The 21974-nt window shown below is 34.6% G+C and overlaps 1 protein-coding gene across 3 annotated transcripts in view; it reads left to right on the top strand.

Moving 5' to 3' along the window:
• LOC111508060 (retinal guanylyl cyclase 2) overlaps positions 1-21974 on the top strand; it is a 307875-nt gene that overhangs the window by 273948 nt on the left and 11953 nt on the right. For all 3 annotated transcript variants that reach the window (XM_074184092.1, XM_074184091.1, XM_074184093.1), the window contains 3 exons: positions 12634-12898; positions 18206-18398; positions 20886-21063. In XM_074184092.1, coding sequence (XP_074040193.1) covers positions 12634-12898; positions 18206-18398; positions 20886-21063 — 636 coding nt within the window. The remainder of the gene's footprint in view (positions 1-12633; positions 12899-18205; positions 18399-20885; positions 21064-21974) is intronic.

Raw genomic sequence — 21974 nt, forward strand, 5'->3', positions numbered from 1 at the left:
GGTATGGAACTGAGAAGTATTTATCTTGGTTTTTGTCCTTTCTGAAAGTCGAGATTTCGTTCATTCTTAACCTAAACTTCTTCTTCCTTAATATGACATAATTTCAGTAAGTCGAGATTTCGTTCATTCTTAACCTAAACTTCTTCTTCCTTATTTTGGAAAATATTCATTACTACACCAAAGGTTCCAAACAATGCATTATATGGTTTATTCTACCGGAGAAAGAATATGAATTATTGCAACCTATCATGGAAATAATAAATGTGCTAAAGCTGCTGCAAGAAATTATAATACTAATCATCCAAACCACAACGTGACCCACCAATAAGACAGAGAACTGTTTGGGAATTCCGATTTCTGACTCCGGACATTTCTAATAATGTCAGGAACGCTTTCAAGAGTAGACTGTATTGTTGTATGAAACTAGGTGGAGGTCATTTCGAACACTTCATCTGTTGATTGTGTTGCCATTGATATTACTTTTGTTGATTTCGTCAATAAAATGAGCGACAACGAATTTTCTGTTTTTCCTTAAATAAAACGTTCAACATTTAATTTCTCAATAACGAATGAACCAATTCTGAAAAAAATTACAGAATTTCCCATGCCCTTGAAAAAATAGGGGAGGTGGTTGTTGACCGCAGGAGGGTGAAATTTCGGGTATGATTTCCATATCAAAATTAGTCCCCCTAGAAATGAAAATTGACGTGTTCTTTGAAATTTTCGATTACACGTCCGTTTCTGACTTACAGGGGGGGTCAAATTTTCGTTGGAACACCCTGGCAGGGCCGTCGCCATTGGGGGGGTAGGGGAGCCTCCCCCCTGCTCTTTCGACTTAGGAAAAAGTTGGGAAAATTTTGGGCCGTGAAGATAGAAAAAAATAATAGTGAAAAAATGAATGAAAATTAAAAAAAATGAGAGAAAAGAAAGGGAGAGGTAATGAGAAAAGGGAAAGAACCGGGATAAGGTTGTGATTTCCTAACATGCATAACTTGAAGATCCCATACTTTGAAATTCTGAGTTGTTTGAAAACTTCAAAAAAGTTTAATTAATCCCAAGTAAGAGAACAGTCCTGAACAGTCCACAAATTTTGAAGTGACAATTTTACAAAATTCCCAACTTTTCGCTGTTTTTTCGACTTGGAAAAGTTGTGAAGATTCGGGTCGTTAAAATATAAAAAATAATAATAGAAAACAATAAGCACAATATTATTCAAGTGTTGTTTCCTTTCATTTGTATTGAATATTCCTATACATGGTGGGTATGGTGGAAGACCAAAGACCTTGGTCCAAACTAGAATAATTCCCATTATTATTTTTATAATTATCAAAATTTATTTTTTTTGTGCATACCCTAACGGGCATAAGCATTCAGCCAATCTGATAGCTTAGTAAGAAAATCAATATATTATAGTAGTAATTAATCCCTCGGCTTTCGAAAGTTGGTAAATTTTGCTGGTGGGGTTGGGAAAATTTGGATTCCCTCCTCCCCCCTGGTATTTCTTTTCGCTGCGGCCCTGCGCCCTGGGTATGAAATATATCGGAAATACATTATCTTGTACGAAAGTGTTTGTCAATATGAATGTATACATATGAGTTTTCTATATTTGAACTAAAACAACCATCAATGAATGAAAATATCAAAATATCAATAATATGAAACAAATATACAGTGTGATCGAACTCAAATGAGCACTATTGCTAACTTCTCCATTGTTGAAGATGCGAGTTCTGTTAAATTATTGTTTTTCCGCTGATTAACGTGATGCTAATAGAAAAACAATTGAACATCGCGTTTTCGGTTTATTTCAAAAAATGAATCAGCCGCATATTGGTTGCAATATTTGCAACCAATAATAAAAGTACGTGTTTTGAGTATTTTGTTTGTAACTCATCATGAAAGAGGATGTGAAATTATCGATTTAATGAATTTTCATTTTGACATTCATAAAGTTCATCTCGTTGATTTTTAAGTCAGTATGTTCCAATTACCAGAATGGTTTTTACTCATTAACAAAAATGTGACGTGCTCGAAGCATTCATAGTGTGTCAAAAAAATGCCAACCGTGCTCTTGAACGATGAATATATTGTTCATGAGCACGATATGTTTCCATACGGAATGGCAACACTCGAAACGTTAGTGATAATTTTTCAGTCGACCTTTCCAATTATCGTTTCAATGCCACCAGAGAGCCAGTTCGTTAGCATCCCCGTTCTCCACCCATTCATTTTTATTTCTGGAGATTTTTGAAGAACAAGATAAATGAAAATCGGTAAGGTAGCTTGAATGGGTGTACCGTTTTGAGAGCTACAAGAAAAGTTTTGGGAACGAAGGAGATGTATTCGAACATTCAATATGCTTCCCAACAATAATTCGAACAATTCAACCGAGGCATATTGTTTTGTTTCAATTATGAATGTCATTGAAAACTTGTCGAAAAGTGAGAATGGCACATAACTCTGTAATTTTGGTCTTAAGAAAAATTTCATAATAACATTCCAACTTCAAAAAAGAGTTAGCAATCGAATAAGTCAGAAGTGAAATAATCTGAAGGAATTGTTTCATTCTGAAAGAATTCGATGGTCAATTGTTTTTTTCTGTTAATGAAGAAGTTAGCAATAGTAAATAACATTTGTGTTCGCAAATGAGAATATATGAACTCTAAAATATACAAAAATAATAATTTATATAAACTCAAACGACATTAACAAAATACATCAATCATTTTTTGGGAAAGAAAGTTTTTGGCTTTCTACTACTCCATCTGATACAAAAAAAGGGATGAGAGAATCTTCCAAAGAAAGGAAGGAAGTAATCAATTTGAAAATAAGTAACTCTATACATGGATGTGTGGATCATGCAAAGAAGTAACTTTCAGACACAAACTGAAAGAAAGTCCTCCTGAAACAGCTACTTTCATATAAACATTGAATTACACGAAAGAAAAAAATTCTTTCGAAACAAATACTTCTATATGAACACTGAATTATACAGAAGTTACTTTTCTCTATTCAGTTGGTATATCGAACATTTGTGGAGGAATAAGAATCAGATATCATTCACATGAGTTCTGCTTTGAATGAATGGTAATAAATTGTACTCACATGGAACACTGTCACCCTAACTGGTATACACGTGTTTCGCCTTAAGACACTTGCCCTAAGGCTCTTCAGTACCAAATTGGATAACATTATAGAAAATACACACACTTCATTCATGAATTACGATTTTGAATGTCACGGAATAAGCTTGATCTGCTTATGTCATCGATGACATCGTAATGACATTCACCTATTTGATTTAATCCCAGCCATGAGGAATCTTATTTGATTTGAAAGGGTTATATTTTTAGGAGTGATTAATTTTTTGGGAAAGAAAGTTTTTGGCTTTCTACTACTCCACTTCTGTCTTATTCGATTGCTAACTCTTTTTTGAAGTTGGAATGTTATTAAGAAATTTTTCTTAAAACCAAAATCACAGAGTTATGTGCCATTCTCACTTTTCGACAAGTTTTCAATGAAATTCATAATTGAAACAAAACAATATGCTTCGGTTGAATTGTTCGAATTATTGTTGGGAAGCATATTGAATGTTCGAATACATCTCCTTCGTTCCCAAAACTTTTCTTGTAGCTCTCAAAACGGTACACCCATCCAAGCTACCTTACCTTGTTCTTCAAAAATCTCCAGATTCAGAGTATAGAGTTACTTATTTTCAAATTGATTAATCCTTCCTTTCTTTGGAAGATTCTCTCATCCATTTTTTTTTGTATCAGATGGAGTAGTAGAAAGCCAAAAACTTTCTTTCCCAAAAAATTAATCACTCCTAAAAATATAACCCTTTCAAATCACAATAATCATAATATTCAAAGCATATAATTATGTTTATAATTTTGAAAAGTATTATACTCTATAAAATGAAATGAAATCTCAGCATGTACCTTTTCAGAATCATATTCATACAGAAAGGACAGTTGTACGATATCTAGATCCTCCATTTGGTACTTTTTTGACAGCATGGATGAATGACCTCGAATAAAGTCCGTGTAGGATCTATCTGCTGATATAACTGGTGAAAAAATGGATCAGTTATGTAGTCCCCAATGATTTCTTCCTGGATATCCAGTAAAAAGTGTTTCTCTCATAACGTGGTGATTTTCGTAGTCCAAAATAACATGGGGATTTTCGTAACACAATAAAGGTTATCGTGAAAATTCATAATGATATCTCGTGAAAAATTTGCTTCATCCGCATATGGAATATTTGTTGAAAAATATTTTTTAATGCCATACTATGAATCAACTACCTGCATAATATCAATTTTGAGTTAAAACTACGAGGCAGTAGAGCTTTGACCTGCTGTATATGATATGATACTATTCAACGAAAGTCATTTTTTGTGGAGGAAAAAATCAGTTTTTTATCGACCTTTTTTGGGTAATTGTTACCTTCCACAATCTGAAAAATATAAAAATTATAATGGAGAACTTTATACAAGTGTAGAAGGGCAAACTTTTTAGTTTACCTCGATAAGTTACTGCGTAAAAATCAAAGTATTTTTCACAAAGAAAAATCTTCTATTTATCAGTAACTTGTCGTATTCAACAATTTTGCCTATCAAAAAAATTATTAAGAAATAATACTTATCTTTTACGTTTCGGAGGCCAAAATCTGCCTCCGTCTTCAGAAATGGATAAAAAAATTCGAATATATACGCAGTTATTCCTTTTTTGATAGCTTATTTCTTTACTTCTTCGACAGATGTCAAAGAAGTTTTGAAATATGAAATTATGTCAATGTTGTTGATTGACATAATTGACAATGGTGATCTATTTAAATCCAGTTGGTCATTTATAAGAATATTTGAATTTTTAACTTCATCAATTTCCATTGCTTCCAAATGATTCAGTTTCAAACCATTATTTTCTATGTGTGAAATTTCCAACTCTTCGTTGAAGATATGATTTTCTTCTAGGAGATGATTTGAATATGTTGAACTTGTTTTCTTATTTACATAGCTCATATGATGTTCCTGGATTCGATTCATAAATGTGCTGCCAGTTTGACCAATATATACCTTAGGACACGTGCTACACATCAATTTATATACTCCTGATTTTTCGAATGTAGATGTTTTATCTTTATTTTTAACTAATTTTCTCAACGTATTACTTGTTCTATATGCAATTTTAATATCTCGTTTCCTCAAAAATCAAGCCACGTTAAAGCTCTATAATTTGGATTCAATAGGAAAAGCGTCTCGAATCGCTTTTACGTAGACTTTTTTGGACAGTATTTTGGTTATTATTTGGTCTTTTAACCCATTGTTTACTGCAATTTGTTTGATGATATTGAGTGCTTTATTGAAATTATCTATTGAAATCGTGAGGTGTAGTTTATGAAATTACTATGAATCTTCATCAAGTAACGGCCCAATCAATCAGAATATTAGTTGCCTTAGTCAAATTCAATCAATAGCTCGAAACAGAAGGTGTGAAAGAGTACAAACTGAAGTTGAGATGAATGGGCGACCTGTTTTATGGAAATTAATGAAAAATCAATTATTTTCCATATTCATTATATGCAATAGAGTGAGTGACTTCAATTTTTTTTTCGAGAACGCCACTAGGTATAAAAAACGCGATATCAAAATGTAACAACCTCGTAAATCAACCTCTGAAGTTTCTTTTGTACCGTATTCACGAAACACATTGTATATTGGCCCAATTGGGTGCGTCATTACGGAATTCCATCATTCACATACCTACCTTTTTCACTGTTGGAGTAATGAAATAATTGGTGAAACACAATCCTCGAGGCGCCGAATGTTACCATAAAATATTCTTCCATATCGTTAATTAAATACATTTTCAGCCGATGTGGAATTCCATTAGGTTATTAAGTCGAAAATCAATGAAGACTGTTTTATCTGCGTTTCGCAGCACATGAACATCTATGACATAAAGTTCATGAGCACAGAAACTCCGCGAGAAAGTTGTATTCAGAAACTCCTTCTCGACATGTTCCCCCAGTTGTTTTCTCCTGAACCGAAACGAGAATATCAAATTGTAAAGTTGTACAGAAAAAGTATTTTGTTGGCGACGAAGTTTCAGATTTAATAAAAAGTTTTCGTGTCGGAAACAACTTCATGAGAATATGAAATAAAACTTGGTTTGTATCCGGTTTATATTCAATATTGGCAAGTAGTTCATAAAATTCTCCTGGGAAAGTTAATGAAAATGAGTTTTTCGTAGTTCCGAATGGTATGTTCGGTGATTCGAGATAACTCACTTGAATTGATTCAATTCCAAGCATGACTGGAAATGTGAGTGGCGGAATGAAAACAATATTTCGAATCGGTAACAAAGTGAAAGTTCATATTGAAGCCGAAAATAAATTCACAGAATAATACTTTGGATTGTTCAAGAAATAAGGTCAATGTTCAAATTTCGGGAGCTACGAACATTCGATTAGCGATTTTTTATGTTGGTACACTCGTCTCGAGCACATGTTCACATAATAGTTCGTACTGGAACCTCTGGCGTGAAATTAATCTATTGATAACATTTTCCAAACACCAGAACAAAAATTACGGTCTCTCGACGCGCATTTCGCTATCCAAGTTAGCTTCCTCCAGGAGATATCAATATGACCAAATTTCACTACTATGTTAATGTTTCTATATCTTAGTGGCCTGACTACTACCTGTTAGTAGTACTCGACTACACCGGTTAGTATTATATAACTATTACCTGGTATTAATCCTATGCTAAACTACCTGTTTTTAATACCTCTAATTTGTTACGTATTTTCTCTATGTTAGTGATCATCTCAAATATTCATCGTTTTTTTATTTAGAATTATCACGTATAAGACCAAACAAAGGACTGTTCGAAATATTACCTTTGATTGTGATAAGAAATACATATGTTGGTCAAACCTAACGGACTATATTAGCTCGCTACAAAGAACATGTTTCGTATGTTCGGTTTCATAGACCGGAGAAATCTATAGTGTCGCCCAACATGCCATGGTGAACGACCAAAGAATAAGTGAGAAATGTTTTGAAATTGTTGTGACCGGTACATGACAACAGGTTTCTGGAAGCTTTCGGAAGTTTGGAAATCGAAAAGTGCGGTATGGTTTCTATGAATAGCGACAAAGGTCCTTTTTCGAATAGTCCTTTGTTTGGTGTTATACAGTGTGTAAAACCAAATGGAATAAATTCATTATTTCGGTAACTGTACATATTTAAAAAAATCCTGAAACACTTCAAATGTAATTTTTTATTCGACATTCTTCAACGTTTAAGTGTCACCCCTACGTTCAACCTCCTTCGAATGACAGGTACAACACCCAATTTTTTTAAATGAGAAGTATAGGTTCGTGATATATCGTTTGAAAGGTCTCTTCATTTTCTATTAAAAAATGTTACCGATTTCAGGTTTATTGCAACAAATAAAATAAAATAAATTAAAATCATGTGGTTACCGAAATTCGATAAAATACACTAAAAAACTAAAATGTAATGCAAAACGTAATGAAATGTAGAATTCGAAAAAGAAATATGGATGTTAACGAAAGAAATGTTCAAAATGTCACCGTGAACGTCTTGGCAACATCCGAATCTCAAATAAAACTGTATTCTAACATTATTTAACATATCAAGCATGACCGACCTAATCGCAAGCGTTATTCGTTCTTTTAAGTCATTCAAATCTGAAGGTTCAGTTTTGTACACATTGCTCCTCGCATATCCCCTCAAAAATAAATCTAATGATGAAAGATCAGGTGATCGCGCTGGCCATTCAATCGATCCCCGCTTCCCTATTCACCGATTGGGAAATGTTGTATCGAGGTATTGCCGGGCATTAACTTGATAATGTGGTGGTGCTCCATCCTACTGAAACCATATCGTATTCACTGGAACTTGAGGGTTTCCTGGATATAAATTTTGAAGTAATGCCAAATAATAATCGCCATTCAAGTTGCCCTCAATGAAAAAGGGACCAATGATATGGGTTTCTACCGAACATTAACCTTTTGAGGGTATTGCGTGTGTTTTTTCTCTCATCCAGTGACGATTTTCCTTTGACCAGTAGCGACAATTTTGCCGATTAGCATGACCGTTGAGAGACAAAGTACACTTATCAGAAAACATAACTTCTTCTAATTGGATGATATGGTTATCCAACATGTTCATCATATGCTCACAAAAATAAGTTCTTCTATCAAAATTGTCTTCCATGAGCTCCTGTGTAGGTATCATTTCATAGGGATGCATTTTATTTTCTTTTAATATGTTTACTATCGATGTATGGCTAACATTGAATGTCTATTCGATGTATGTGGGTTTTTCTCAAACTCTAGGATCACATCTAATTTGAATTCATCACTGATTGCCTTGGCAGCAGCTTTTTTATCTGCATCACATGACCAATCTCGCGAAACTGCTTCTCTATTTTTCTTTTTGTTCCTTGAGATATAAGCGGTAAATTAGGAAATTTCTAATGAAATAGGCGAGCTACTTCCTGTAGAGTTCGGGTTTCATTTCTGTAACCAATCATTTGTAAAACTGTTATTTTACGCCTTTCCATTAATCTTACCATTTGTCAGACTTGAAGTTACCGAACTCTAATTAAAATACTGACGAAACAAGATGACAAAGCGTTTCAAAGTAACGTTGCCACGGAAATTATTTACAGTTTTTTGGAAGTCACCATCTAAAAAGAACATTGCTATGGTTTTTGCTTACTTTCTTATTATCAATACCTCAACATGAAATGAGTTTTCAGTATATTACAATAAGTTTTGAGTGTATTTTATAGAATTTCGGTAACCACATGATTTTAATTTATTTTATCTTAATTGTTGCAATAAATTCGAAAGGGATAACATTTTTGAATAGAGAATGAAGAGACCTTTCAAACGATATATCACAAGCCTATACTTCCCATTTAAAACATTGACAGATGTCAACGGCGATCCAGATTTGTTCAAAAGGGTCATAACGGGTGACGAATCATCGGTATATGGTTATGCATCGATACCAAAATCCAGCCGTCCCAATGGACGAGCCCAGGAGAGCCAAGACAAAAAAAACGCGCCAAGTTCGGTTAGATGTCGAGGTTTTTCTCACTGTTTTCTTTGATTACCGTGGTGTAGTTCAACAGAAGTTCTTGACACATAGTCGTACGGTCAATAAGGAGTATTATCTTGGGGTAATGCACCGCTTGCGTGAAGCAATACGTGGCTTTTGCATCACGATAATGCACCTGGTCACTCGTCATTGCTTGTTCGTTGTTTTTTGACTAAAAACAACACCGTTATTATGCCACAGCCAACGTGTTCACTAGATATGCCCCCCTGTGACTTTTTCCTGTTCCCAAGATTGAAGAGACCCATGGAAGGACAACAATTTGCGACGATTGAGGAGATAACATCCGCATCGCTGAGAAAGCTCAGTGACTTATCAGAACTGCTTCGGAAATTGGAAGAAACGTTGGCACAAGGGAAGGGGATTACTTCGAAAGGTATAAAATAGAAACTGATGAATAAATGAATATTTTTTGAGAAAAATTAAATCTCACTCTATTTTTTGAACAAACGACGTAGTATGGAAGCATCATGATATAATAATATTAAAAGTCTACACCAGGGAATGGCAAATTTCCGTCAGAAACCAACTATTTCCCGGTGGAAATCACGATGGATATTGGAATTTTCTCATGAATTTCGTCCTTGTAAATCCTTAAGATTAGGCAGCATTATCGTCTGATATCCCCAATAATTTCATTGATTCAGAGTGAAAATTCAGTGGGAATATTTGAGATATTAGAAGGGTATGTTGTTTTGTGATTCCAGTTTATGCTGCTGGAATCATCTACTGATTTGGCCTTTGAGGAAATTTGCACAAATATTATTTGGAATGAATACTATCCACCACAATATTGACCAGAGTTATTTTCCAACATATTTTTGCACAATCCTAAAGTGTAGGAAAGCTACTAGAAGTTGATCTTTTGATTGAAAAGACTTTAATGTCATCTGCACTCACCTTACCAACACCCTTGTATGACTTATAAAAAGTTACCCGACATATTCACAAAACGTAGAATGTATTTATTCAAAGGTAATTCATCTGCATTCACACACAATGAAGTTTTGATGAATGCCTGCCGGAAAACAACTACTCTTCCGGCTAATACCACGATGGTCTTGACAGACCACTCTGTCAAGATGGTTGTTCTGATTATTGGAGTCCTTGGTGGAATGATGCCCTGTCTACTTTCAAATCTCAAAATCATACCGGCTTGCCGCAGTAAGGCAGAAATCTTAGCCGGACAGATGCAGAAGGCTGTAATTTTTGGCTCACTGCGTTTGCTCAGGGCACATGATTCTCGGACCCAATAAGCACTTAACCCACGGTATGGGGAGTGGTCGTTGATTAATAATGCTGGCGCGCCCTCTCGAATGTATCTCGGCTTTGGGGGATAGAGCCTGATTAGCGCACGGTGAAAAAAAAAATAATAGCTTCATTGTAAAACAGGACCATATAAAATAACATTCACAGTACTTAACCATAAACAACGAAGAATAGAATGAACAAAGACGAAAAACTAATTCTAATTACCTACTTCAAGTACACGTTTGCAATTCTAATAATGTTATGAAGGTTAGTGTAGAAAATATCACAATGGAAACAAATGCTATTGAAATTCATGCACATTACATATATTGGAGAATTGAGCATAATGTTGGTTCTTGCTCTGATAGGTCTAAAAATGGACTGAGATCGTGAAGCTGGCCGTGGTACATTGAAGTTAATTTGTTCCAGAATTTTAGGACAGTGAACTCTCTCTCACTAACTTGAATAAAAATATGAGCGACGCACATTTTCTGCGATGCTCTAAACTAAAAAGTACCAAACGTTCATATATGACATCATTACTGATACCTCTCTCAGGGTAAGAACCATCTATTCTGAAAATTAAAAATTTACAAATTTTTTTTTTAACTCTTCCAATGGTTATGTTATGAATCTCATAGAATGGACTCCAGACGATACTTGCATATTCTATCTTCGAACGAACGTAGATGAAATACAACAGCTTCATGGCTTTAATATTATGAAAGTTTCTGCAATTTCTAACAATGAAACCATGAGCTCTGAGAGATTCTGCAACTTTTTGTGAAATATGTCTACCAAATGTTAATTTATGATCGAATATTACCCCTAGGTCTTTGATCTCATTACATCTCAGCAGATCTGAATCCTGTATTACATACGGGAATGTATAAACCTCTTTTTTTCGACTATAACTCACTATTTTACATTTCTTCACATTGAGTTTCAATTCATTATTGCTACACCAAGCAACAAGAAATTCTAATGGAGATTGAAGATTTACACAATCACCTACTTCCTCAGTTATAAAAAATAATTTCAAGTCATATGCGAAGCATCACCGCTCACAAGCTAAACTTTCACATAAGTCATTGATGAACAATAAAAACAAAAAAGGACCTAGGTTGGAGCCCTGAGGCACACCAGAAGAAGCTATATATATGTTCTAGATTTATAACCGTTATAGGACACGAATTGTTTTCTACATGTCAGCTAGGGTTGCATCAGCTGACAGGCAGTATTCAAAAAACCGAAACCAATTACTTTATTGAGCAAGACATCATGATCAATTTTATCAAATGATCTAGAGAAATCCGTGTATATAACATCAAGTTGGCCATTGTTATCTAATGCTTCGGAAATAAATTGAGTAATAATGACAGTTGAACGATTAGTAACAAATCTATGTTGATGTTCAGATAGTTACCGTTGAACAGAAACGTATAAGTATGCGATTATATAAAATTATCTCAAAAATTTCAGAAAACATACATAAAATAGATATGTTTTTTTACCGTATACGTGTATACAGGACATAGGTACTTTAGCTAATTTCCAAATATCTGGAAATGTTCCAGATATCAGACATGAAATAAAAATTCTTGTTAAATGTTTTGCTGATGTCCCTGCACAATCTTTCAACATACATGATGGAATCATATCTGGACCTGATGTCAGTTTGTCCTTTAGTTTTTTAGTTGCAGACATAACCTCATTTTTTTGAATGGGGAAAAAATGAATATGAACATTATTGTTCACTGTACCAACTTTGTTCAAAAGTGAGCCAGATTTTGAATTCACCTCACTGACGAAAATACTGAAGGCATCAACAATATCTTGAGGATTCTCGAGTTTGTTTCCTAAGTAGGTTACTGATCCTGGTATTCTTGTGCTGTTATTCTTAGAGTGAATATATGACCAGAATCTGCCGGGATCTCTAGACAACATTGTTTGCATGTTAACAAGTTTGTTATCATATGCGGTTTTTATTTGGCATTTAATCAAAGCACGCAAACGTTGGAATTCAAATCTATCCTCATTACGTCTAAATTTCCTGAATTTTTTTCTGAATTTAGCCTTCTGTTTAATGTTTTTCATGATATCAGAATGAAACCATTTAGGATAAACATGATGTAAGGTGGAATATCAAAAAACAGCAAGACCTCCATAAAGAATGTCTATTAAAGAATACTTCCGATGTATTTCAATGTCTTATTCAATTGTAGCTACGTCGCTGAGAAACTCAAACTAGGAATGCCAGTCGACCCAGAGGAATTCGAAGAGGTGACAATCTACTTCTCGGACATAGTGGGATTCACGACGATATCTGCCCACTCGACGCCATTCCAAGTGGTCGATCTGTTGAACGATCTCTACACTTGCTTCGACGCCACCATCAACGCGTACAATGTATACAAAGTGGAAACCATCGGGGACGCTTACATGGTCGTCGGGGGACTGCCGGTCAGGATCCCGGATCATGCCGAACAGGTGAGTTTAGTTCAACGTCCTGCTTATGTGAATGGATGAGGAATAATGGTACTTTGCAATACAAAGAGAAAAGTCATTGTGAAGTCGTCATTTCAGTGTTCATCTGACTAAATTTATGCATTTATTTATTGGTACTTCAAAAATAATAAATATAAAGTGAATTAAGTATAAAATTCTGGTTATCCATAAGAGCCCAAAAAGATGTAATAGAGGGACAAAAGACCTTTCAAAAGATGTATCACTCGACCCTCTATGCCATTGAAAAAATAGGGAGGTAGTTGTTGACAACAGGGGGGTGAAGTTTCGGGTATGATTTCCATATCAGAATTAGTTACTGACTTACATGCCGGTGTCAAGTTTTCGTTGGAACTACATGTATATTTTGCAATTTTTGTGGTGTATTTTAAGGGTGGAAGTAATCTCAACTATACCGGATCATCGATTTACCATTTTTGAAACACCAAATCAGGATGAACATAATCAGAAAGATAAATGTTATATATGTTAAAGTCATTGAAATCCACCAAAAAAATCCTAAATTCAATCCATGTCATGATGTTTTCCATAAAAAGATTTCAAACCGAAATATAAATTCTATTTAAACCAAAATATTCTCAAAAGAAGGCTCGGAGCGACGTTCTCCCTCTTTCCCTTCGCCCGAACTCCAGAGATGCCTAGAAAAGTTCACGAAACGGCGAAAATGGAAATCGAATGCCATTGAAATAAATCTACTGAGGTCAGGTTTGGCTTCAAATAGAAGGCCTGCTGGAATATTTCAAAAAATTCCAAATAGTATTTGGAAGATTTTTTTCACCACATCATTTTTTTGGCCTGCATTCACTTTTTCCAATTGGCTATAGTACCTATTCGTTGGACACCGCCTGAGTAGGGATGAGAAAGAAAAAGAAATCAAAGTCAAGTTCTTCTAGAACCCCGGGAAGCTGTAACGATTTTCATTTTCAATCCATGTATGCATACATCTGTTGAAATATGCCATTCCGTCAGCTAACTCTCACCTCCCTATGAACGACAACCCCCAGAAGTCGAAACTTGTGCGAGTTGGAGATTACCGGGGCCTTACTTTTCAACGTGTGATTCCAACCCAACCGGCTAATGCCTGACAAACAATTTAAATTCTGGAAGTACATGTACTTTAGTGAGTTTATTCTCCGATCAAGATCGTAAGTGAAGTGACATTTCTATGGAAATTACAAAACACATTTTCCGATTTTTTCATATTTGACGTTGATCGAGAATGAAGATCATTATTGAAAATTGCTTTGAGAATTAATTTGTTGAGTTTCATTTCTCGGTGATATATTCATAACTATTTTCAGTGTCATAAATATCACTGGTCTACAGTGGTTTTGTTGCCCTAGATATAAGATTGATTTTGGGTGTATTTGTACTCACAATTCATGAAATTATCAATGGTTTTGTAAGATTTGCTCTCGTTCTCTTTTAAATATTTATTTTCATTTTACATTACAAAAATTCGAAAACAAGAAAGAAAATAACAGATATATTTATAATCTCAGTTTTATTTGGAAAAAAATATGATACTTTGAAGTAAATAGAGAGGGAAATTTCGAAAACATGTTATATTTCCATGAAACGCCTTTTGAGAGCTTTTCTTTTAAAATTTTTCAGAGGACAATCTCTTTTTAAAGACCAGCAGTAATCGGTCATCATGTGACAATCCCATCGACCCTGATATCTTTCTTCCATAATTTTTAGATCCTGGTGGAACCGCTCTCCCTGCTCCTCACTATAATTTCCTAAATTATCTGGAAATTTATCCAAATGGTTACGAAGATAGTGTAACTTGATACTCATATTTGCTCCTAGAATCTGAAAGTTTGTCAGCATATTTTGTACAATTCCTTCATATGGTTACCTAGGAAATTTTCGACTACCAACACAAAACTTTCCCAAGCTTTACTTTCCGGAACAGTCATAACTTTAATAAAATCAGTGTCTTTCATCAATTGCCGTATTTGAGGACCATCAAATATTCCACCTTTCAACTTTTCCATACTGAGTTTTGGAAATTTTCTACAAATATATTTGAAACAATCTCCTTCCTTGTCCAAAGCTTTTACGAATTGCTTTATCATTCCTAACTTAATATGCAATGGTGGAAGTATAATTTTGTCTCTGCTCACCAACGGCTCTCTTATTACATTAGCTTTACCGACAGTTAAAGAACTTCTTTCAGGCCAAACATCTTGTTCCCAATGACGTTGCTTTGCTCTACTGTCCCACATACAAATGAAGCAAGGGTATTTCGTGTATCCACTTTGTTGACCAAGTAAAAAATTAACCATTTTTAAATCCACACAGATCGACCATTGATGCTTCGAGTAATTGATTTTTTCTAAAACTAATTGAACATTTTTATATTCTTCTTTGAGTTTTGTAGAATGGGCAACTGGAATTGATGCAAATTTATTTCCATTATGCAGTAAGACGCATTTTAAACTTTCTTTACAGCTATCAATAAAAAGACGCCAGTCAGTAGGTTTGTATTCTTTCAAACCCATGTCCAGAAGCAACTTCGCAATATTATTACAGTATACCAATCCTTCATTTTCATCAAAAAATTGTAATAGGTCACTTTCTCGCGTTCTGTACGTTGTAATTGTAACTGTCAGTGCCAATAAATTTTTTTCATTCAATCTTGAAGCCAACAGTTCCGATCCTTGTTTTGATAAATTTAGATCACGTATTAAATCACTGAGTTCATTTTGAGAAAACAACTTTGGCGTAGATGTTTCACCCTCCCATTCACTTCCACTGGTAGACTGATTCGATTTCTGTGAATTTGGCAACATCATTGTTTCTGAGGGCATGCGAATCACTTTTGAAACATAAATAGGCCGAGGGAGATTTTCACTGTGTAAAACAGGACATTTTATAGACTGTAAGTCTGGATATCTCCACGTTTGATTTCGATTAAAACCTTTAGCATCTACTACGCAAAAGTAACAATCATCGAAATGATTCTTAGGCTCCATCCAGATCATAGGAATACCAAAGTCTAATCCAGAACGTTCTCTTTTTTCCACAACCGCAAAGACTCAACGCAAGACTTACAAACTTTATTAGGAACCCATGATTTATCTAATTTGTCCATTTTAAAACCGAAATATTCAGCATAAGTTTCCTCAACAAAGTCTGTGATATTTTTTTTTTGTTTTTTTGATATATAAATACCACAAATATAACAGAATAAATCACTACTATATTTGCACTTCCTTCGTGACAAACTCATGTTTAAAAAGACAAGATAAATATATTATAACGAACACTCAAAAATTGAAACAAAATATTAACATATAACAACTTATCCAGATTTCCGTGTTAGTACTTCAATATTATCAAATAACTGAGTTCTCAGCTGTTTTGCAGAGCAAGGAGCCCGAGAAGTGGGGATCACGTGATGTTTGTACGCGCAAAGAAGTTGCGCAGAAGCCTAATCATGACTGAGAAAACAATTTTTTTTTACTAACAAGCCGATTATTATTAAAAATACAAGATACGTAAAAATCATAAAAAATTGAGCACATTTAGTACTTTCATAAATATATTCGTGATTTAGGCACTCGAAAACATAAAAATTTGCAAAAATATCCAGGGCAACACAAAAAAAATTATTTTTGCAGAGCTGTGTATTTTCACTATTCAATATATATCAAATATATGAATGAAAATCAAATATTCGAATGGGTTTTCTACTCTGGACAAATATTGTTTGTTAGGGCAACAGTTTCAAGAAAGTTACCACTTACTCATTTATCTCTGTTTCTCCACACTGGTAAGTCCCAGGAAACTAAAATTTGGTTTACACGTGCTTCTTGGGTCTTAGATACGCAATAAGAAAGGATTTTCGAATATTTCACTTGGGGCGCTTCCCGTCGGGGTAAAAGGGGAGCGTTGACATATAAAAAAATACCTTTTCATTATTGTTTCTCCGTACCTCTATACTTTCGGAGGGTGAATTTCTGTATGTAAGTTCGTTTTATGTTGTGGATGTGCAATGAGAAATGATTTTTAAATTTTTCAACTGGGGTGCCAGCCGTCAGAGAAAAAGGCGCATTCAAAAAATGAAGTTATCTTTTCATTACTGTTTCTCCATGCCCTTAAATTTTCAGTGGGTAAATTTATATTTAGTATCAGCATTGCACCCGTGCGGAACCGAGGCGGTATGAATGTAATTGATGTAATTTATTTCCCTACTTTTTAACGCTTCTTCATTCATTTTAAATTATGGTACCCAGTAATCGATAAAGTGATTGGAATTATTCTGTTTGTTGTTGATTTCTATGAATATTTATGAGAGGTTTCATTTATGTTCAATGTCGATGATATTGGATCAGATCAAAAAAAATTTGCATAAACAGAGCCTATAGGAAAAATACATCTGGAACTTGGAAACAAATTTACAAAGGAGCTAACTGAAGAAAGAACTAAAGAACTGCTTCATTACATAATTGGGACCGGTCAAAAATAATCACGCAGGGCTACTCACTGGGCACTGTCAATTTGGAGGACACCTGAACAAAATAGTGCTGTATAAAGGAGATTTCAGCTGCAGGCAATGCAACGAAGGGGTAGAAATATATTTTATGCGAATCATAGGACGCAAACATTGTGTCCTGAATGATATGATAATCATCCAATACAAAGCACATGTACAAACTAGTCAAGATTATTGAATGAAATGTCAGACAGATGGGAAGAAAGCACAATCTGTGGCTGAAGTATTTCTGAAGGCCACCCTTTCGAGGCTGATCTCCTTACGACGGTCCTGTTTATTTTCCACGAAAGTGTATTCTCCTCGTTTTCTTCACGATACTTTGTTTTGCCATATTCTCCCAACTGTGGAAAAAGCATTGGAATGAATTAGCAGCTATTCCAGGGTAAATGTAGAATTGCAAATAGTTTGTGCTTTCCTCCCATTGGAAAGGTAATACGGAATTGAATTCGGCCCTACAGCCTGAGGGAAAATATGTGTAAGGCGCGGAGAAAAATTGGGGAATGAATGAAATTTGTAGTATAATTTGAATCTAGTTACTTTTTCCAATTGAAAAATAGTGAAAAGATTTTTTCTCGACATCATTTTTTCATCTTCGAGATCTAATGTGTTTAAAAAAGTGGAGGTCTAATAAAAACTATGGAGTGCCCTAATATAGTTTGGAGATAACTTTTTTTCGTAATTACTCTTTCCATGAGAAGAACATAAAAGTAAAACTTGAGAGATAATTAGAAAATAGTTGAAAATATTGTTCATCGTATATTTTCTAGGTTGCAACAATGGCTTTGGATCTCCTCCATCAAAGCGGTAGATTTCGTATCAGGCATCTCCCTAAAACTCCTCTGAGGTTAAGAATTGGACTTCACACAGGACCATGCTGCGCAGGCGTAGTAGGTCTCACAATGCCAAGATATTGCCTTTTCGGTGATACTGTTAATACTGCTTCTAGAATGGAATCAACAGGTGAGTCACGCCAGGTGAGACCTTTTTCTCACATTTACCTGCATTTCAACACATAAAAGATTTCGCTACAAAACCTCTATTACTATATTATGAATACATTTACTGAGATATATTGTAGTCCAGGAGCTGTTGAAACATGGATACAATTCATTCTTCAATTATTTAATCCGGTCAATCTAGACATTGGAAGGTACATAAATTTACAACAAGCTGCAAATGCGTGTAATTGTTCAAAACATAGTTAAAAATAAGATTTCAAAATTGCGAATGATTGCGATGCCTGGAAAAAAATGTATTCGACGTCAAAGGTCGAAAATCTCGAAAAAAATTGGTTTTTCGCCATTTTCAGGAAAACGGTAAGTTTATCATAAAATAACTCCAGATAAAAATTGTAGATCATTGAATTCTCTACAAAAACTTCATCAATACTCTTTTTTCTTAGAGTCACCGTTTCTGAGATACGACGAGTCAAATAGTTGTAAAAGTTGTAATCGTCATTATATGCACACGTTTCCACGCCACCTATGAGGTAGTGTACTTAGCGCGTTTTTTTTTAAAGTGGTTTCCCCAGTAGGCCTATTCCACATATCTGTTGTGATTCTGTCAAATTGAAAACTTGTATAATAAAATATATTAGGAAGGATTGGAAATTATAAAATCGACTGAAATTAAAAAAATTTAAAAATTTATTTATCTGAGTCATAACCTTCAAATACCTCTTCTTGTCGTTCTTCTTCTTGGTCTTCTTCTTCTTGGTCTTCTTCTTCTTCTTGATCTTCTTCTTCTAATTGATGTTCATCCTGGGTGTAGGTAGACTGCGTCAATTTTGATGTATCGCATGTTTCCTCGTTGGTATCAAATGAATACTCCACTATTGGTGATTCAGCATTAGAACATGACTGGCCTTGTCAATATGTACATGTCACAGAATACAACAGTCCAATTTTTTCACAACCACATTTAGCGCTGCATCCCTTTTTACAGTAGCAAAAATTGTGTTTAGTAGTTTTTCCGGCGCAGGTGGAAGTAAAGTCTGAATAGGTTCTAATGCATTGTCGACCAGCTTCCAACCTCAGTCTTTTAGGTCTAGCTGATAACCAAGCTACACTTGAACTTGGTAATATACCCGAAAAAATGTTGATGAGCAGCAACTGAGGTTGGAGGAAGACAAGCTAATTGCACCTGATCCTTATTGTTAGTGTTTTTTACGAAACATGCATATCGATACTTATCTAAGCAGGTAGTTTTTTTCGGAGCTTTGTACATAGAAAGAAGAAACCGAATCCCGTTGGTGATAATTTCTTTTCGAGTCGAATTACTTTTTTTGAAAACTTCAGCACATAAAATAAATCTTGTTTTTCAAACATTTTGAAGACTGTTGCTTTCCCCCTCTTGTAAAATGCAGACTTCGTATCACGGCCAGTTATTGCGTGTAAAAATAATACATGATTTTGACTCTTTGCAAAAGTAGATAGTCTAAGTAGTAGTAAGTCTACATCTTCACCTACAACAATAGTTGTATTTGTCAAATTAAATTGTTCTATAGCTGTTTCAATAATCAATACGTCGGCATCGTTATTCGCCTGTTTAACCAATATATTTTCGACAATAAACTTATCCTTCAACATTGAAATGAACCGAGATTTGTTGTGACTATTCGCAAGAAATTTCAGTTGACTGGTAGGAACTGTCATAAGTTCATCAAATAGAATATCGGAAGATGAAGATGTTGCTAAAGTTCGACGACGTTGTTCTGCAGCTTTGATATTTCTCGTGCAATCATCATAGCCATCAAATACGACCGTAATTCTGGCACCAAAATGTCTACGTACATACCGACCGTATTTATCTAAAGTAATGCTAAATGTTTCTTCACATCCCATACAACACGATGTAGTAAGTATCCACCGTCAATGATGTATCTCGGTGGCTTAAGGAAAAGTATTGATACATTTTTTGTAGAGAATTTTAAAATCTACAGTTTTTATCTGAGGTTATTTTATGACAAAACTTACCGTTTTCCTGAAAATCGCAAAAAACCAAGTTTTTTTCGAGATTCTTGAACTTTGACCTCGAATACATTTTTTTCCAGGCATCGCAATCATTCGGAACTTCAAAATCTTATTTTTAACTATGTTTTCAACAATTACACGCATTTGCAGCTCATTGTAAATGTATGTACCTTCACTCTTATTTTTAGATTAATTTGACCCGACTAATTTGAAAAATTTATGATTATAGAACAAAAAATGAAATAAAATTATTTGTAGGTGAAAGATATGATTTTTTATTAATGTAAGATTTCATTTTTAAGGAACATTTACAAAATCACTAAAATCACTAATGTATTCGAAAACAGAATACTGTTCGGTAATCACGACAGAGAATTGTTTCTTTTGTGTTTGGGCTATTTGCCCATAGATGGAGGGTCATTGACTATTCGAAATAAAATAAAGTGTTGCTAGTTATGAAAATTATCATTTCAAGGGTCTGCTTGGCGGATCCACATGTCGGAAGCAACAAAAAATCACCTGGAGAGAGCAGGAGGATATCAGATAGAATATAGGGGTCCTACAGATATAAAAGGAAAAGGAACTATGGACACCTACTGGTTGCTTGGCAAATTAGGGTTCGATAAATCTCTTCCAGATCCTCCATCTATCGAGTGAGTTCGAGAATTTCCGTGTGATTAGATTTTTTTCAGTTTGTTTACTATTTTGTTTCTGTTTTTTCTTTCAATTCTTGTTGGATTAGAAGTACTCTTTGTTTCAGTTGATCATCATTATATGATGAAAATAAAGATTACATCATAATCTATATTTTTTTACTACTAGTATAAAATTATTTTGAAACTATTTTTGCACTAACTGAACATTTAATTTCGTTTTATGCTTCACTAAATAGGGAATCGCATGGGTAAGTGGAGTATCAGTTCCTATCATCTGTTAATGATTCTCATCTGAAGAGTGCTTATTTTTTATAATCAGTTTCCACTTGAATTCTATAAAAAAACACCCCAGTGCTGATATAGAAGGGATATTTTACTAATTACCAGTTAGTGACCAAAAATTTATTTATACTCATTTATCTCTCCAAACCTGAAAAGAGGAAAAGTTCGAAGGGGACGAAATCTGGTGAATACGGTGGCTGTGGCATTATTACTATGTTGTTTTTGGCCAGAAATTTATGAACAAGCAATGACGACTATGCAGTTGCATCATCGTGTTGCAGAAGCCATGCATTGTTTTCCCACAATACCGGACGTTTTCTTTTTATTGCTTCTCTCAAACGATGCATATCTTGCAAGTTATTACTCCTTGTTGACCATACGACCATGTGGCAAGAACTTCTGATTCACTACGCTACGGTAATCGAGGAAAAAAGTGAGCAAAACCTTGACATTTTTTGTTCTTGGCTCACCTGAGCACTTCCATTGGGATGATTGGCCGTTGATGTCAACCAACAATTTCTGAGCGATGCTTATGCCACGGTATTTTGCCTAAAACTCAGCAATTTTGGAACGAACTTCCCTGCCACACGTTTCATGCTCAAAACTGCATGAATGAGCCAACCGAT

The sequence above is a fragment of the Leptinotarsa decemlineata genome, unplaced genomic scaffold, assembly GCF_025532065.1.
Source record: "Leptinotarsa decemlineata unplaced genomic scaffold, Ldec_3_MD MMD2_tig00026354_RagTag_RagTag, whole genome shotgun sequence".
Lineage (NCBI taxonomy): Eukaryota > Metazoa > Arthropoda > Insecta > Coleoptera > Chrysomelidae > Leptinotarsa > Leptinotarsa decemlineata.